The 15,962-nt window shown below is 51.2% G+C and overlaps 1 protein-coding gene across 1 annotated transcript in view; it reads right to left on the reverse strand.

Moving 5' to 3' along the window:
- Window positions 1-15,962, reverse strand: part of Ago2 (argonaute RISC catalytic subunit 2) — an 83,323-nt gene that overhangs the window by 13,905 nt on the left and 53,456 nt on the right. Inside the window, exons 4-14 of the mRNA NM_153178.4 lie at window positions 15,332-15,513; window positions 12,795-12,931; window positions 11,425-11,559; window positions 10,918-11,005; window positions 9,635-9,782; window positions 8,601-8,720; window positions 8,348-8,470; window positions 7,794-7,927; window positions 5,535-5,719; window positions 3,808-3,967; window positions 774-864 (exon numbers count right to left, since the gene is read on the reverse strand). Of these exons, the coding sequence (NP_694818.3) occupies window positions 774-864; window positions 3,808-3,967; window positions 5,535-5,719; window positions 7,794-7,927; window positions 8,348-8,470; window positions 8,601-8,720; window positions 9,635-9,782; window positions 10,918-11,005; window positions 11,425-11,559; window positions 12,795-12,931; window positions 15,332-15,513 (1,503 nt within the window). The remainder of the gene's footprint in view (window positions 1-773; window positions 865-3,807; window positions 3,968-5,534; window positions 5,720-7,793; window positions 7,928-8,347; window positions 8,471-8,600; window positions 8,721-9,634; window positions 9,783-10,917; window positions 11,006-11,424; window positions 11,560-12,794; window positions 12,932-15,331; window positions 15,514-15,962) is intronic.

The raw sequence follows: 15,962 nt of genomic DNA on the forward strand, positions 1-15,962 counted from the left end.
CGCACGCACGCACGCACACGCATGCCAGGGCACTGAGCTGACTGCAGCACATGTGAAAAAGCTCAGAAAGATTAATTGTAGGGAAGTGGTAGAGAACGGTTTGATGCTGAGGCTCAGCTGGGCATGACGCTGGTACTGCCATGCCAAGTAAGAAGTGCGGGAGCCTACTCAGGGCCTTTTGGTCCCACTCCCCAGGTGAGCACTTCTTTGAGGCACTTGAACAACCAGTTAGAGAAACTGATTGGGCAAGGTGGGCATTTGTGAGGGCAGGATCCATGGTTCAGACAAACGATCCAAAAGAGCTGTTGTTTCCTTTCATATGCTCAACCACCCTGGCTCTAGAACCCGGTATTCTTTAACTAGAGGAGTGGTAAGAGGACACCCATTGCACTCTGCACTCCAAACCCCACTACAGAAGTCCATGCCTGTCCACTGTAACATGACAGGCCAGCCTACTGAGAGTGGAGGGAGTGGATGCTAAGTGGTTGGCCAAGGCTACCTTGATGGACATGGAGAAGCCAGAGGTAATGTTCCCATCAGATGCACCACAGAATGCAGAGTAGATGGCAGCCCACACACCTGTGACATCATCAGGTTCACCCTATCACCTATTTGCCGTTAGATCATGATTAGACCAGCCAAGCAAGTGGTGACTTCCATGTCTTTCTCCTCCACATACCACTGCAAACAGACCACAGACACTCGAGGGGCAATGGTCCCACCAAGCAACATGATACCAGCAGAGAGGCCAGAGGAAAAGAGTGGACACTCACGGCAGCAATAGAAGGTTTCTTCCCATCCCCAGCTGGTGGGTGGGTGACATCGGCTCCCAGGAAGATGACAGGTTGCTGGAACACTGGAGGCCTACAAGAAAATGGGTGTTTGAGGACCAAGCTTCAGAGAATGCATGGATGCCTGGCAACAGAAGCTATTCCTACCCGTCTCTGGGAGGCAACCCTAGCTCTAACATGGGTATTTTTCAAGAGATCTTCCTGACTCTACCTCAGTGCCAGGGTGACAGGCATGTACCACCAAACCCATCTGGTTTATGCTGGCCTTGAACCCAGGGCCTTATATATGCCATGCAAGTTCTTTACCAAGTGAGAGACCTCCCCCGCCCCCAACAGAATTGTTACCCTTAATGATACACACAGAAAGCCTATTGGATTAAACAATGATGTCTGTTATGCACTTGAGAAAGAGCCCGAGAAGGTGGGACTGAGAGCCGAGTACGTAGCTGGCCTGGTTGGGCACTGGGGGTGCCTTGTTCTGTTGAGGGGAGGGACTGCCAGAGCCCAGGAGTTTGAGTAGCATCCTGGGTCTTAACCACAGAATACATTCCCAATTCCCACAACCCCGCCATCTTCTTCCATGGCCATCATTTCTGGCTGAGACCTTCAGGCGGAATGCTCACTACCTGAGTGGTGGCATGTGTGGTGAGGGAAGGGGAAAGAGAGATAATGATAGCTCTCCATGCAGCACCCTAAAGACCAACAGGTTCCTGCATTGTAGGAGCCGGGCTTAGCATACACTGTTCACAATAGGAGCAGTTACGTCTTTATTCCCATGGTGACTGCTCTTCTAGAAGTATACACAGAGGCTGGTGGCTGCCAGAGAGGGTATGCAGCATGGTCATCAGAAAGGGGTTTACCCATCCCGTCTGCCTTCCTGAGACTTTTTCCTTTCTCCCCTTTATTTTGACACACAGTCTCATGTACTTCAGACTGGACTTGGATGTCCAGTCCCGCTGCCACGACCTCTCAAATGCTGCAATCTTAAGTGTATGCCTCCACATTTTGTGCCAAAAGAAACTTGATTATTCTGAAGGTGGCCTGGGACTATCACAAAGAACCAAAGGACAATTTGACACTCTGGGCAAGGAGAGGTAGCCAGAAGGGCATCTTTGTCCCTAAGTGTGTGAAGTCCAGACAATATTCTCTGTGTGAGGCCCTAGATCAAGAGCAACCATGATACGAGCTGAATACCACATCTCTGTGAGGTGACGTCCCATTTGTGTGAGGTGTGGTGCACTCAGAGGGGAGTGTGTCTATTGCACAGTGTCATCTCCCAATCAAAGTCAGGCACAGTAGAGACCTGTGTGTGTATGTGTGTGTGTGTGTGTGTGTGTGTGTGTGTGTCCACAGCAGGATTTCTCTTCAGCACCCATTCAGGATATAACCATGTAAGAAAGAAAGTGCTTCCTACATGCCAAGCATGTTCATCTATGTGCCCTTTCCAGGGAGAGGATGGCAAGTGTTCCTTTACTCTCCACTGTGGTTGCAACCACCCCTGGGGGCCTGCACCCAGCCTCAGACTTAGGGTGCCACTTCTAAGACACAGGCGTCTGTGGCACTGTGGTCCTGCTAACCACACTTGAGATGCCTGTGCCTCTTGGCCTCACTTTCCTTGCTGAGGGGAGCTGAGAGGTACACCCAGAGATCCTGATCACCTGCCCGGCCACCATGAGGCCACCAGGTACAGCTGTGTAGCAGCTGTGTTTCTACACGTGGGTGGATGTGACTCACTTGCCACAAGCAAGGCACACCTGCGCTCAGCTTCCTCTCATCTGCAGCCCAGCGAAGCTTCCTTCCCATGAGCCCAGCCTGCCAGGGCCTCCCAGGCTCCTCCTAACTCAACTCATGCTGCCATGGCAACAAGATTCCCCTTTCAAGGTCTCTAGTGACTTCCTCCATTGCTGGGTCCAATAATCAGGCCGCACAGTGCAGCTCATTGGCATTTTGTGATGCAAGACACACCTCCCTGGGCACTGTGACTCAGGTGCCTCCCCTCCTTGCCTTCTTTTTCTATTACCAGTGTCCCTGAACTTTTACCCTGGGCACAGGGCTCAGATCTCCTTGTCATTCACTCAAGGATGCTCATCCAGTCTCAGGGTTCCTGTGCTCTGACAATGAGTGTCCCCAGAGCTCAGCTTCCCAACCCGGGCCACACCTCCTTCAGGAAGGCCCTGTCTTTGACACTAACTAGACCAAGAGCATGAGACAACTGCCTTTCTCCCCTTTAATCTCTTTAACCTGTCTACCTATCCTTATCTCCAAACCATTGGGGTTCCTCATCCTGCCGGTCCCCAACTTCAGCCCGGTGTAGCCTGGCACAAGAGGCCTCCAAATCTGTTCTAAGCCAGACCCCACAGCACAGGCCTGCCCATTATTCTCAGTGTCTATAGACAGTTTCCTCAGCCAAAGCTATTACTATGGTCGCTCTCTTCTTTTGTCCTTTTGTTCAAAGGAGGGGAAAACATTAACTTGGACCTTGTCCTCTAACACCTAGGGTAGCACACTGACTGTGGGAGGCACCCGAGGAAGGCACAGTTCCACATTCCCAACCCTTAGCCCTATGGGGCGTGTGGGCCAGCACTTGGCCTCAGTTCCTGGCCCATCAACAGCAGGTCCTACAGGGAAGGACTTTCCAGCCCCAAGTGCTTTAGCTTTGATCCTAGCAGTAAGCTCCCAGCCCCAAGTAAGCAGAGTAGAAAACACTGGAGTCTACACTGCAGTAAAGCTCCAGGGACCCGCTGCCAAGTCTGTGGAAGCCCATTCCTGACCTGTCCCGAGGCCACTCACTCTCCCAACTCTTCAGTGGAGACTGCTGGCCCTGGCACAAGGAGCAGGGTGACAACAGCCCCATACCAGCCTTCAACTGTTAGGGACTCCAGCCCTAACAGTCACTCATCCCTGATGCCCCTGGTTCTGAGGAGCCCAGGACTTATGCCCACATAAACTACCAGTGAGCACCTCTCCACTGACCATTTAAGCCAGCTGGTGTATGCATGGGGTGTGGCCACCTCACCTGCCCTGTGGCAGCAGGATGTTGTTGACGCCTCCCAGTTTGACATTGATCTTTAAGCAGAGATTGGATAGGGTCTGTGGCGTGGTCCTCTGCACGTTCTTCATCTGGACGCACTGTGTGGCCATCCCCAGCACTGTGTCTCCCACACGCTTGACTTCCGCTGTGGAGCAGAGGCGCACATGTCACAACTCCCAAATAGAAGCAGCTGTCTTCTGCACCCTTTTGGACTGCACCGGTGCAGTGTTCAGCCACAGCAGCTGCGTTAGGCGCCTGCAGTCAGCCTAGGGAAGATGCTGGCAGACAGAGGGGCAGGGCTCCTGGCGGAATCCTGCTTTAGCACTGCCAGGCACCTGTGCCTGTCTCCCTCAGGACAGGAACCGGGAAGCACATCTCATACCAGCCATTTGTGATCCTGGGCCAGGGCGTGGCAAGCAGAAGCCAGCTATAACTAAGGCTTCAGCATTCCTCAGCAGAAATGACACCTCATGTTAAGCAAATGCCTACGTGGCTAAAAATAAAACCACCGGTCTTGTCAAAACCCTTGGCAAACACAGAACATCAAAGTGCCGTGGGGATCCACACTTGTCCATCCCCACATTCATTCCTGAAGCAGCTGGTCACTGCTCTTAGGACTGTTCTAGAAACGCGGACTCTAGGGACAACACTCATCTCACCTAAACACCACTGCCATGAGAAAGCCTTCTTTGAACTGAGAGGGAAAGACCATGCCATGGGTCTGTGGTCTGCCTGTGGTTAGATAGGACAGACCCCTACTATCACAACCATCAGGAAGCCCAGTTGCTTTCCTTGACCCCTGTATAGATCTCACACCAACACCCTTTTGCTGAAAAAGCCTATGGGGCAGACAGCTCTCACCTTGCAGATCTGTCCATATAGCCTCCCTGCCCACCCCCCCTACTACCCCCCCTGAACAGAAGGCTGTACCTAATCCATTCCCTCTTCTTCAGCATCACTGGGCTCTCCACTGATGAAGGAACAACTACCCTCTAACATTAAGAAACCCACCCTTATGTGGGGTGGTGGCAGAGACCAGACTGACTGAATCCTAGGGAACCAAGAGCCAGTGGGGCCTCCTCGGGGAACACTGACCTATCAGGGCACTCTCTTCCACCTGCCAACACTCATGCCACAGCATGAACATGAAACCAACCGTCAAGTCAAATTATGGGCTGTAGCTGGCCTTTGCTACTTTGTGGGTTCCTCTTTTTCCTGCCCTTTTATTTACTAGTTTCACTCATTAGTAGATAGGAGAAAAAGGAAGATAGAGGTGGGAGAGATCCCTGAATCCCATTTATTTCCTTTTCTTTATTGTCCATGATTACTAATAAAATGCAACCAACCTCCCTGAATGACTAACAACTACTAACACCCTCTCTTGGGGGTGTTGGTGTCAACACAGAGGGGACCAGTCATGTATACACCCTCTGAAAAGTTCCTAAAATTCCAAACATTGCACAATTGCAGAGACTATCTGCAACTATGGGTCACTGGGAGTTGCTTGATACATGGGGTTGTGGCCTCACTCAAGAAGATGATGATGGACCAAACGTATATGAGAGTAACCCACCTCCCTCTCCCCTTCTCAGGTTCAGGAATGGGCAAGAACCAACCATTCAGCTCAGTCAGCACAAAGGGGACTGTTCCAGGCCACTCAGGGCCACTGGGACCTCCTCGCCCCCTGAAGCCTGCAGGGGGCCAACACCTACCATACACAGGAGTTTTGCCAGGCAGGATGACCACCACCAGCTGGAGGCCAGCGTATGTGTTCTTCAGGTGTCGGAACATGGGCTCCACACTGTCTGCACCCTGTGCGTATTTACAGAAGCAGGGCTGACCCTGGATCGGCATCCCAGCATCTCTCGAGATCTTCCTCAGTTGCTCTGTGAAGGACCTGAGGGAAAAGGCCACTTTGCTAAGATGTATAATACATGGTAAGGAGGTCATATCAACCAGGGTCTCCGAGTACAGTTTAACAAGGTCAAAGATCTTGCCTAGCATGCACGCAATCTCAGCATTTGGGAGAGGCAGGAGGGTCTACAGTTAAGGTCATTCATGACTACACATTGAGTTTGAGGCTAGCCTGGGACACATAAGATTCTGTCTAAACAAAAGAAAACAACAACAACAAAAAAGAATTAAGTTTTTTATTTGCTTTCGGTAGCCCAGGCTGGCCTCAAACTCAGAATTCTACTGCCTCGCCCTCTGGGGCCTAGGGTTAGGTACCATGGTATGCTAGAATCTAATCTCAGATAAAGTCAAAGGCATATCAGCCCATGAATGGGGTGAGTACACCATACAACCATGGAAGGCACAGGGGTCATCGATGGGATAAAATGGCAGATATAATATGCATGCTTGTGCTAGGTTAGTAGTGGCGCACGCCTTTAATCCCAGCACTTGGGAGGCAGAGGCAGGCAGATCTCTGAGTTTGAGGCCAGCCTGGTCTACAGAGTGAGTTCTAGGACAGCCAGGGCTATATAGAGACCCTATCTCGAACCCCCCCCCCCCAAAAAAAAAGCATGCTTGCTGCCTTTCTGTAGTGACACAGTATGGTTCTTTTGTGCCATGCAGGCCAACTAAGCAAAATAAAGAACACCATCAGCTGCCTGTGGGTTTTCCTTCCCTGCTGCTCTGGTGGGTGTAGTCTCGGAAACACAGACCCAGAAGAAAAGAGAACAGGTGGCAGTCAAGCAAATCCGGCGCTTGGACTGCCAAACCAGACTCAGGTAGCTGAGAAGACCGGCTACGTTCAGAGCAAAAACATCGATCAGCAGCCAAGGTGGGGACATTTAGCTTCAGCCTAGTGGGCCAGCAGTCACCTCCCCTGTGCTACATTTACAGAATTCATGGTTGTGCACCTGCAATCACACCACCAACAGGTGGGGTGTGTCTGGGGACAGAGATACCAAGGATAGAAGATGGGCAGGAATTGGTCAGCACCCAGTGTCTGCTACTGGCTTCCTTTTCTCTGGGCTCGTGGCTCATTCTGTCAGAAGCACAGGCCAACACTACCACCAGTGCTGGGTGGCAGCCTCACCAAAGAGCCTCTGGCTGAGATGGTAAGGTTACAGCTAGACTTTACAGGCTTTGGGGTACCCCCTTCACTGACCCCAGACAGGTAAAAAAGCAAATGTCTTAGAACACAAGTACAAGCCCTGTGAGCTATAGGGCATTCCTGTTGGCACTGGTCAAGCCTAGTTCCTTGCCAATGGCCCAACACTCACAGCGTTCCTGGCTAAGGAGCAGGTCCCTCTGCAGCTCACTGTATCAGCTGACCTAAGCTACTGGAAAAATGGCTGGGCACATGCCAAAGCCTGATGTGTTCCCTGTAAGTCCTCCCTCACAGAGGAGAGCAGCTCCTGCAGCCCACCCGATGCTGCTTCTTCTACCGTCTCTACCCACCCAGTTCTCAGCGTCACTTCTCATTTAATTCACAGAAATTCCACAGTAGCACCAGAGTGACGGCTCAATGGGAAAAGGTGCTTTGTGTAAGCCTGCCAATCTGAGGTCAGTCCCTGGGACCACGTGGTAGAAAGAGAAGCAACTTCCTCAGCTAATCCTCCAACAGTGCATGATGGGGTGGACAGAAGCATATCCACCCTGCCGCACACACAAACAAATACATGCCACTAAAATTTCTTAGCCAGGGATAGGGCACACGCCTTTAATCCCAGCATTAGCAGAGGCAGAGGCAGGTAGATCTCTGAGTTCAAGGCCAGCCTGGGTCTACATAGTTGAGTTCTAGGACAGCCAGTGAGGGCTACATAGACAGTGAAGTTTCTACAGTCTCAGGAGCTGTTTTCTCTCACACCTAATCTGGCCTTGTCACATCTCATAAATGGCAGTCACCCTGGGTGAGTGCTCTCTGTTAGAGAAAGGCTGCCAACCGCTGGTATTGGAACCCCGGTGACCCGTCTGACCAACAGAAACGAGGCTAGGCACATGGAAGCCTCAAGCAGGCTTACTTGAGATGGACTTCTGTACACTGGCGCTGGGGAGCGAAGCAGGCGATGGCCCACACCTTGATCTCGATGCCCGTGTGGAACTGCTTGTTTCGCATGTCCCACACACCCTGGACAGGGGTGGCAATTGCTTTGTTCTGCAAAGACCAAGTCGTTCAGTGGAGAACAAATGAAAATATTCTTGCTGCTGGTTCCCTGACCAACAATGACTCCTAAGGCACCAGATCACCACAGGTGTGGCACCTCCATGGCTCTAGCATTCCTTAGCACTGTAAGTAACCCCCCTGCACACAGGCAGAATGGTGAGTTCTGGATGGATGGTGGTGAGAAATGACAGGATGGCTGGGCCAATGGTGAACCTCAATGGGTGGGAGTGAAGGCCAGGTGAATGGATGGACGGGGTGAGGAAATGAGTGGATGGGAAGGATATATGAATAGAGACAGATAAAGGTACCATGGGATGGGTGAGTGGATGAGGCTGAGTCATGCACGGGCACAGTTCACACAGCCACCCACATCCACACAGCACAAGAGCACTTGGCCCTGTCTGCACCTACCCTGCCCCCGTAGAGGATGGAGGGCGGCTGCAGAACCCGCCCAGTCACATCTGTCATCTCATCTTTCACCATGATTCCAAATTCACGAACATATGGGTCTGTATTGAAACTTGCACTTCGCATCTTGAGGAAAGAAAAAGAGGAAGACAGGTCAGTGGAGGCCATCTCTGCTCAAAGTCCAGGCATGTGTGTGTGTTGGGGATGGGGATCCTTGGTTACCCGATCCTGGAGGAACCAAGGACCCAGTACTCACCAGTTTGCTGATCTCCTCTTGGCGATCAGGTGCTGACCTGGCAGTTGCTCTGATCATGGTTGAGGTCTGATTGTCTGTTAATTTTTTTATACATCTCTGTCCAGCAACTATGTTACAGACCTACAAAGAAGACAGATACAGGTCAACACATGAACTGTGTATGTGACTAGGGGTTGTAGGAGGGAGATTTCAGAGGCTGAGTACGCAAGCCAGAACCAACCCTGACTAGTGGTGGGACCACTCCAAAGTCAACCACACACAACTTGTAGGTAACCCTGGCATGAAAGAGGACCATCTACAGCTTTGGTGGCACTCTGCTGGGCTTGACCTGTGCACAGTGAGTGGCTCACATCTGTTGTGGTGGCTAATTTTATGTCAATTTGACACAGTTATAATCATCCAAGAGGCATTAACCTTAACTGAGAAAATGCCTCCAGAAGAGCAGGCTGCAGGCAAGCCTGTAGGATATTTTCTCAGTGATTGATGAGGAGGGCCCAGCCCATTTTGGGTAATGTCACCCCAGGCTGGTGGTGCTGGGCTCTATAAGCAAGCAGTCTGAACAAGCTTTCGGGATCAAGCCAGAAAGCAGTACCCTTCCACACCTCTGTATCTGCTCTACTTCAAGGTTTCTGCCCATTTCGGGTTCCTGCAATGACATCCTTAGATGAACAGTGATGAAGAAGAGTAAATGAAGTTTACTCTTTCCTCTCCAGGCTGCTCTTGGTCCTTAAGCAACAGAAAGCTTAAGAAAGACATCCATTATCCCAGGACTTGAGGCTGAAGACAGGTAGGACCTCTGAGAGGTGAGGGTCTACAAAGAGAATTTCAGGCCAGCCAGGAGTATGCAGTGAGATTCTATCTAAGCGACATTGTGGTGGGTAATTCCACCCAAGCTGCTAATTTCATCCCATTTTAGAGGAAGAAAGACACAAAGGGGACAAGTATCAACAAAGTGTGAATTAACAGAGTCCTACAGCACCATGGAGGCTGGCCTGGATTTGGGCTTCTCCCTAGACAATAGTGCAGAGACTTGCCTCCAAAGGAAGGTAGGTGTGTTTCTGCTCCTGTCCGACTTGTAAACACGGGAGGTGGGGGTAGCGCAGAACCAGCTTGTGCCTGTCCTTGAAGTACTGGGCCACTGTACACTCCACTGTCTGCCCACTCTCCTGCTGCAGTGGGAACCTGCAGGAAGAGGTGACTTAGGAAAGAACTTTCCAGGCTCCCAGGACACTGAACCTTCCCATGCCCGAGCACCTGTGTTGTGCAGGAAACAAATGCTTCAAGCATCTCCTGGACCATGCACGAGTCCCTCAATTCTCAGGCTGCCCCCGGGTGTCCGTCTCTGCTCCTCCCAAACCTACACAAAGCCACACTGCAGACACCCTAACACTGGTAAGGTGACATCCTCTGTTCCTCTGTGTGCGTGTGCGTGCGATTTCTATGTTGGAATTTACACTTGTTTGTAGAAGACTTATGTATTTTATGTATATGGGCATTTTGTCTGCATATATGTCTGCTACACACTAGAAGGTATGGGATCCCATAGGACCAATGTTATAGACAGTTTGACCTACTGTGTGATGTTCGGAATTGAACATAAGAACCTCTGGAAGAGCAGCCAATGTTCTTAGCCATTGAGCCATCCCTCACCTTCCACATTTTTTCCCTATTTTGTGGGCTGTGGTAGTATATGCCTTAAACCCCAGCCCCGGTTAAGCAGAGTCATTTTTGTGAGCAGTTCCAGGACAGCTTGGTCTGCACAATGAATCTCTGACTTAAAAACAGAACAGAACAGGGGCTTGAGAGATGGCCACTGCTTTAAGGCACTGGCTGCTCTTGCAGAGGACCCAGGTTTGATTTCTGGCACCCACATGGTGGTTCACAGCTGCCTATAACTCCTGTTTCAGGGAATCTAATGCTCTCTTCTGATCTCCACAGGGACCAGACATACATACATGAAAACAACACCAAAATCAACGTATGTTTTAAATGTGTGTGCACAAGTGCGTGTGCAGGTACCTTGAGGGTACATAAGAGGGCACTGCAGCTGGAGCTACAGGAGGCTGTAAGCTGCCCAACATGGGTGCTGGGAACAAACTTGCGTCCTGTTTGCTTTGCCAAGAGCAGTACATGCTATGCTCTTAACCAGAGTCATTTCTCCAGCCTGTGGAGTTCACTTCTTAGAGCAGAGTGTGAGTGAGCCCCAGAGGCAGGCAGCTGTTTGCAGGACAGTCCCAGGCCTTCCAGTGTCTGGGAAGCTGAGTGCCTGGGGGCAGACCAGAGTTTGAACGGAGGGCTGGCTGCTTGGCTGCCTTACGTTTGGTGACTGGCAGGCCGCCGGGTCACATTGCAGACACGGTACTTCCTCTTCATCTGACCACAGTGCGTTATCTCCACCTTTAGACCTGGTGACAGACAGCAGGCATCAGAGCTACTCTTGCTATGCACTTACAGTTCCAGGCACACACGGACGGCAGCTTTGGCCGCGGATGAAGCTGTGAGGTTCTAGAGCTGAGAAGTAAGGAATGTGGACCAACCACAGAATACGTTGGCTGGATACACCTCATCCAGGGAAGCCCTCTGCCAGAATAACTCAGCACTTAAGACTTGGGTGCCCTTCTTGAAACCTAACATTTGTGGACCAAACAGGAGACCCAGCTCTTCCCACCTGTGCAGCTGTACTCATTAGAGTCATGGGCCCTCGGTGCCTGGGTCCCAATCGACTCAGAGTCAGTGTGTCTTGTGTTCACTCTTCCCACAGCCCACACCTGCACCAGGAGAGGCGGTCCCACCCCCTAGCCTGACGTGCTGGGTACATCTTTACCTTTGATTTCTTTGGTAAACTTTACCCTTTGGGAATCTGTCAGAGGTTTTTGTTGTTCTTCAATACTTTTAAAATCCAAAACTTCACAAACAAACTCGATCACTGGCTGTGCCTTGTAAAACGCTGTTGCCGATACTATGCGCAGGAAAAGGAAGAGACGGACAGGTTTAACAGAGGTATCTGAAGTGATACACACGACTAATTAGTAGCTGCTTAGGAGGCCCGGTCCTGTTTCTCCTCTGTGGAGTGCCCCTTGATGTTTTGTGGTGAGAAAAGCAGTCCACTATGCCCGTGGCTCCGTACTCCAAAGGAGGCACCAACCCCAGGAGACTGCATGCTTCCTCCAGCCAAGGACAATGGTTAGGGACTGGCTGAATCTGAAGAAGTCACTAAAAGAATTAGAGATCTTGATTGAACAAGTCTAGCATGGTCAGGGCATTCAGGACCTTGGATCGTGTCAGGTTTTCTAAATAGGAATTTCTAAAGTGTTCCATTCATATAATTCTTTTGCAATCAAGGTGCATCCTACCAAGATGTGGCCTGCGGGGCATTGTTGGGGGGATGCTCCTGGCTGTCAGTCTCTGGCAGAAGGAAGACGACTCAGCAGAGTATGACCCCAAGGCTCCTGAAGCACGGGAGGAGCACGGGGGCTACAGTATCCCCCCCCACCATTGAAAGCTAAGTGGATTGTGGGGGCTCCGAGACAACGAATGGATTAGTCCACTGATTGATGGCATTTCTGAAGGAAGTCCATCCCTGGGCCTGTGCCCTTAGGAATGTACCTTGTCCCTGGCCCCTTTCTATCTCCTCGCTTCCTAGCCACCACGAGATAAGCAGCTATGCAGGATCACAGCCTCTTTGCCACAGTGCTTGGCTTCAGCATGATGGTATGAGCTTACGGTGAGCCGAGACCTCTGAACCCAAGTTAATCTTTACAGCTTTAAATGGTTTCTCCTACGGACTTGTCACAGCAATAATAGGTCTAATATACTCCAAAGCTGGAAGACTACTGGGCAGTGGCCAGCCACTGGCACCTAATGATGTCTTTTCCTTAGTTCAAGCAGCAACACAAGTAATCAGGAAACATGGGGAGAGGATGAAGGGTGTGGCCCCCGCCCCACACCTGGGGTGCTCTAGGAATGCAAAGGGTCTGGCAAGGGTAGCTCTTCAGGCTGGCTAAAGGTCCCTGGGAGTGGAGTACTCTAAGGGCTTTGGTGCCCAGTGAAACAGGCTGGTATCACATCAGAGCTGTGCTAAAGGTGGCTAAGAGAATCTGGGCTCCTCTGCATGCTTTCAAATCTCCACCCACTTCAATGGCAGCTGCATGGGCCCTCATCCACCCTGCAGCGACACCCATGGGCTTCTCTTACCATCAATATTCAGCATCATTTTCCAAAGAGAAGGTCGGACGGACTGATGGAAGCCAAACCACACTTCTCTGCCCCCACCCAGAGGGTTGGAACAGCCTTCAGATGCAGTGAAGAAGGAACGGCCAACAGGGGTGTACCTGCAACAGGGATAAGGCCTCTTTTAATCAGATGGAATCAGCCCATCATCATAGCAGGCATAGCTACACTCAGAGACTGCTCTAGGTTTCTTCTGTAGATGCTCATTACATGTAGTTCTAGCCTGCATTCCCTGTGGAAGCAGTAACCCCGTGGACTTAAGACTATCAGATGTTTAAACATAGGAACTGACAGAATGCAGGGGGCCTGTTTCAAGGCTTGGTGTCAGTGTTAGACAAGCCTCGCTGTGCTTCTAGCTCACAACCTCACCGTTCCACACTTGCATCGATCGAGCCTTCCTTGCCTCTTGAAAGGACAGAGTTCATCTGGGAGCAGGCTCTACCTCTAACTGGGGCCTATGGGCCATGCAAGATCTAGCTGGTGTTTCCATTCTCCCCCCTCATTCTTATTTCCACTGTGCAGTGCACATAGCTGGGTATAATATCCCTTCAAGTCTTCCTAGTCCGGGGCTGTGCTATGCAGGTAGGAGCAGCTCAACGCTAGCATGGGTAGAATCCTAGGAGCTACCAGGCAGAGGCAGCCGGAGCAGCCCAGCTCCAAGCCATGGGGCTGCCACTTCATGTGGCTGTGGGCCACCATGTAGCTCCCTGTTTGTCCTAGCTTCTTTCTTTTTTTTTTTTTTTAAGATTTATTTATTATATGTAAGTACACTGTAGCTGTCTTCAGACACTCCAGAAGAGGGCATCAGATTTCGTTATGGATGGTTGTGAGCCACCATGTGGTTGCTGGGATTTGAACTCGGGACCTTCAGAAGAGCAGTCGGCGCTCTTAACCACTGAGCCATCTCGCCAGCCCCCCTAGCTTCTTTCAATGACAGGTATCAAAGGCAGGAGGCTGTGGACAGCTCCCTGCTTTTGGAGCTTAAGCTCAGCTGTGAAAAGATCCATAACAGACCAGTTATGTACATGGATGACCTGAGCTATAGCCCACCCACCTGCTGGACCACATCCCCTACCCCCGCCCCCGCAATCCTACTACGTGCAGGCTGTTTCACCACCAAAGGGTGGGATACAGTGTTCAGCCGTGGCACAGAGGTGACACTGTGTGTTAATGAAACCATGCCGCGTGTCCTTCTCACTTTCTGCCTGTGCCTGTTCATCCCATTACAGCTTGACAATCTCCGGATTGTAAAACTGAGTGTAAACCTTCCAAAGGGATTCAGAGGGAGGAAACCATAGGGGATTCCCACTGCTCAACTAGACAATGCGGCCAGTGAGATGGTCCAGGGGGTAGGGGTGCTGGTAGCCCAGCCTGGAGACCTGAGTCCATCCCTAGATTCCACACGGTGGAAAGAAGGACCTGACTCCTAACAAGCTGTCCCCTGATGTGCACAGGCCCACGCACACGCGCACGCACGCACGCACGCACGCACACGCACGCACGCACACGCACGCACGCGCGCGCGCACACACACACACACACCAGTGGCATGCCTACATGAATAAAGTAAATACTGGTTTGTTTTTAAACTATAGACAAGATTTTGTTAATTGCCATTTTAGGCTATTACTGTCCCTACCTGCCTCCCTCCCTCCATTCAACAGTTCTTAGCATCGAGAGGCAGGACATCCGACTCTGGAACATAGTCTCCTTCCTCTATGCCTAATGTGTAAATACGGAACCAAAGGAACACCGAGCTTTCTGCAGAGCAGAAACAGGTCCCAGGGCCTAACTAAGCACGCAGCTTTCTTTCAGCCTCTCACTTCTGTCCCCCCCACACCCCCAAAAACAGGGTTTCTCTGTGTAGCCTTGGCTGTCCTGGAACTCACTTTGTAGACCAGGCTGGCCTCGAACTCAAGTGCTGGGAATTAAAGGCGTGCGCTACCATGCCTGGCTACTACTGATCTTGTAAGACCATTTCTCACCATTCCTGAGGCCCTACTGTGTGCTTTGTGTGAAAGCCAGGTTCAGATGTGGCTCCCTGGCCTTGGTTCCATGTGCTAGTCAGTGCAACACTCTGTCTGACAACTGGGAAAATGACAAACCTCTGAAATGATCTTGCTCCCTGCTAGGTGTAGCTAATGAAACAGGCTGATGCCTTTGGTGCTGGCCATTGTCATACACACTGGGGAGGGAAAACTCTCCCAAGGATGGGCATCCAATTGAGCATAGTATTGGTGGCCAGTGTGCTGTCCTAGAGCTGCTCCAGACTTTGCACAGGACTGTGTGAGTTCTCAGCCAGAGAAGTGAACCTTTTACACCCAGGCAAGGCCACTGGTGACAGCTAACATTATCGTCTTCTATCTCGGACTGTTGGCCCCATAGGTTGTATGTGTGACTATCACCACTGACTCCGCCCTTCCTCAGTCAAGATCTCACTCGTTCTGTGACCACTCAGCTCCAGCTTGCAGTCTCTGTCCCCAGCCCACTGATGCCCTCACCTCATGGATGGTAAGTGCCTCATGACAACGTCCAGGGCCTGGATCGTCTCGAAGGGGACGCTGGGCAGCCGCCCCGAAAGTGCATCGTGTAACGCCTGCAGGCTCACGCACGACACCCACTTGATGGATACCTTAAAGATGCGATCTTTGCCTTCTCCCGGGAGCGTGACCTCCAGCTCCACCTGCCAAGCCAAAGCACAGAGGTCATCATCCCTGAGAAAGCACAAGAAACTCAAGTGTCAACTTTACCTTCCTGTGTGGTGGGGTGCACACGTGCAGAGGCTCAAGGTCTACGGTAGGTGCCTCCCTCAGCTGCTTCCCACTTTGTAGTTTCCGTCTCTATTTGACCCTGCGCTTGCTGATTAAGCTAGGCTGATCGGGCAGAGAGCCCAAGGGATCTGCACCTGGTGCTAAGGACAGAACTCAGGTCCCCATCCTTTTGTGACAAGTTCTTTACTCAATTTTCTTGACTTTTACCAAATGTGCAACCAGTGTACAAGGTCAGTGACCAGCATACTGAACCCTCCCAAACACGCCCACTTTTCTCCCATAACCCTTGTTCAATCTACCCAGATCTTACAGTTCACAGTTGAATCATCACTGCCTACAACACTGCATCATGACTGTGGCC

This window comes from Mus musculus, chromosome 15 (assembly GCF_000001635.26).
Source record: "Mus musculus strain C57BL/6J chromosome 15, GRCm38.p6 C57BL/6J".
Taxonomy (NCBI): Eukaryota; Metazoa; Chordata; class Mammalia; order Rodentia; family Muridae; genus Mus; species Mus musculus.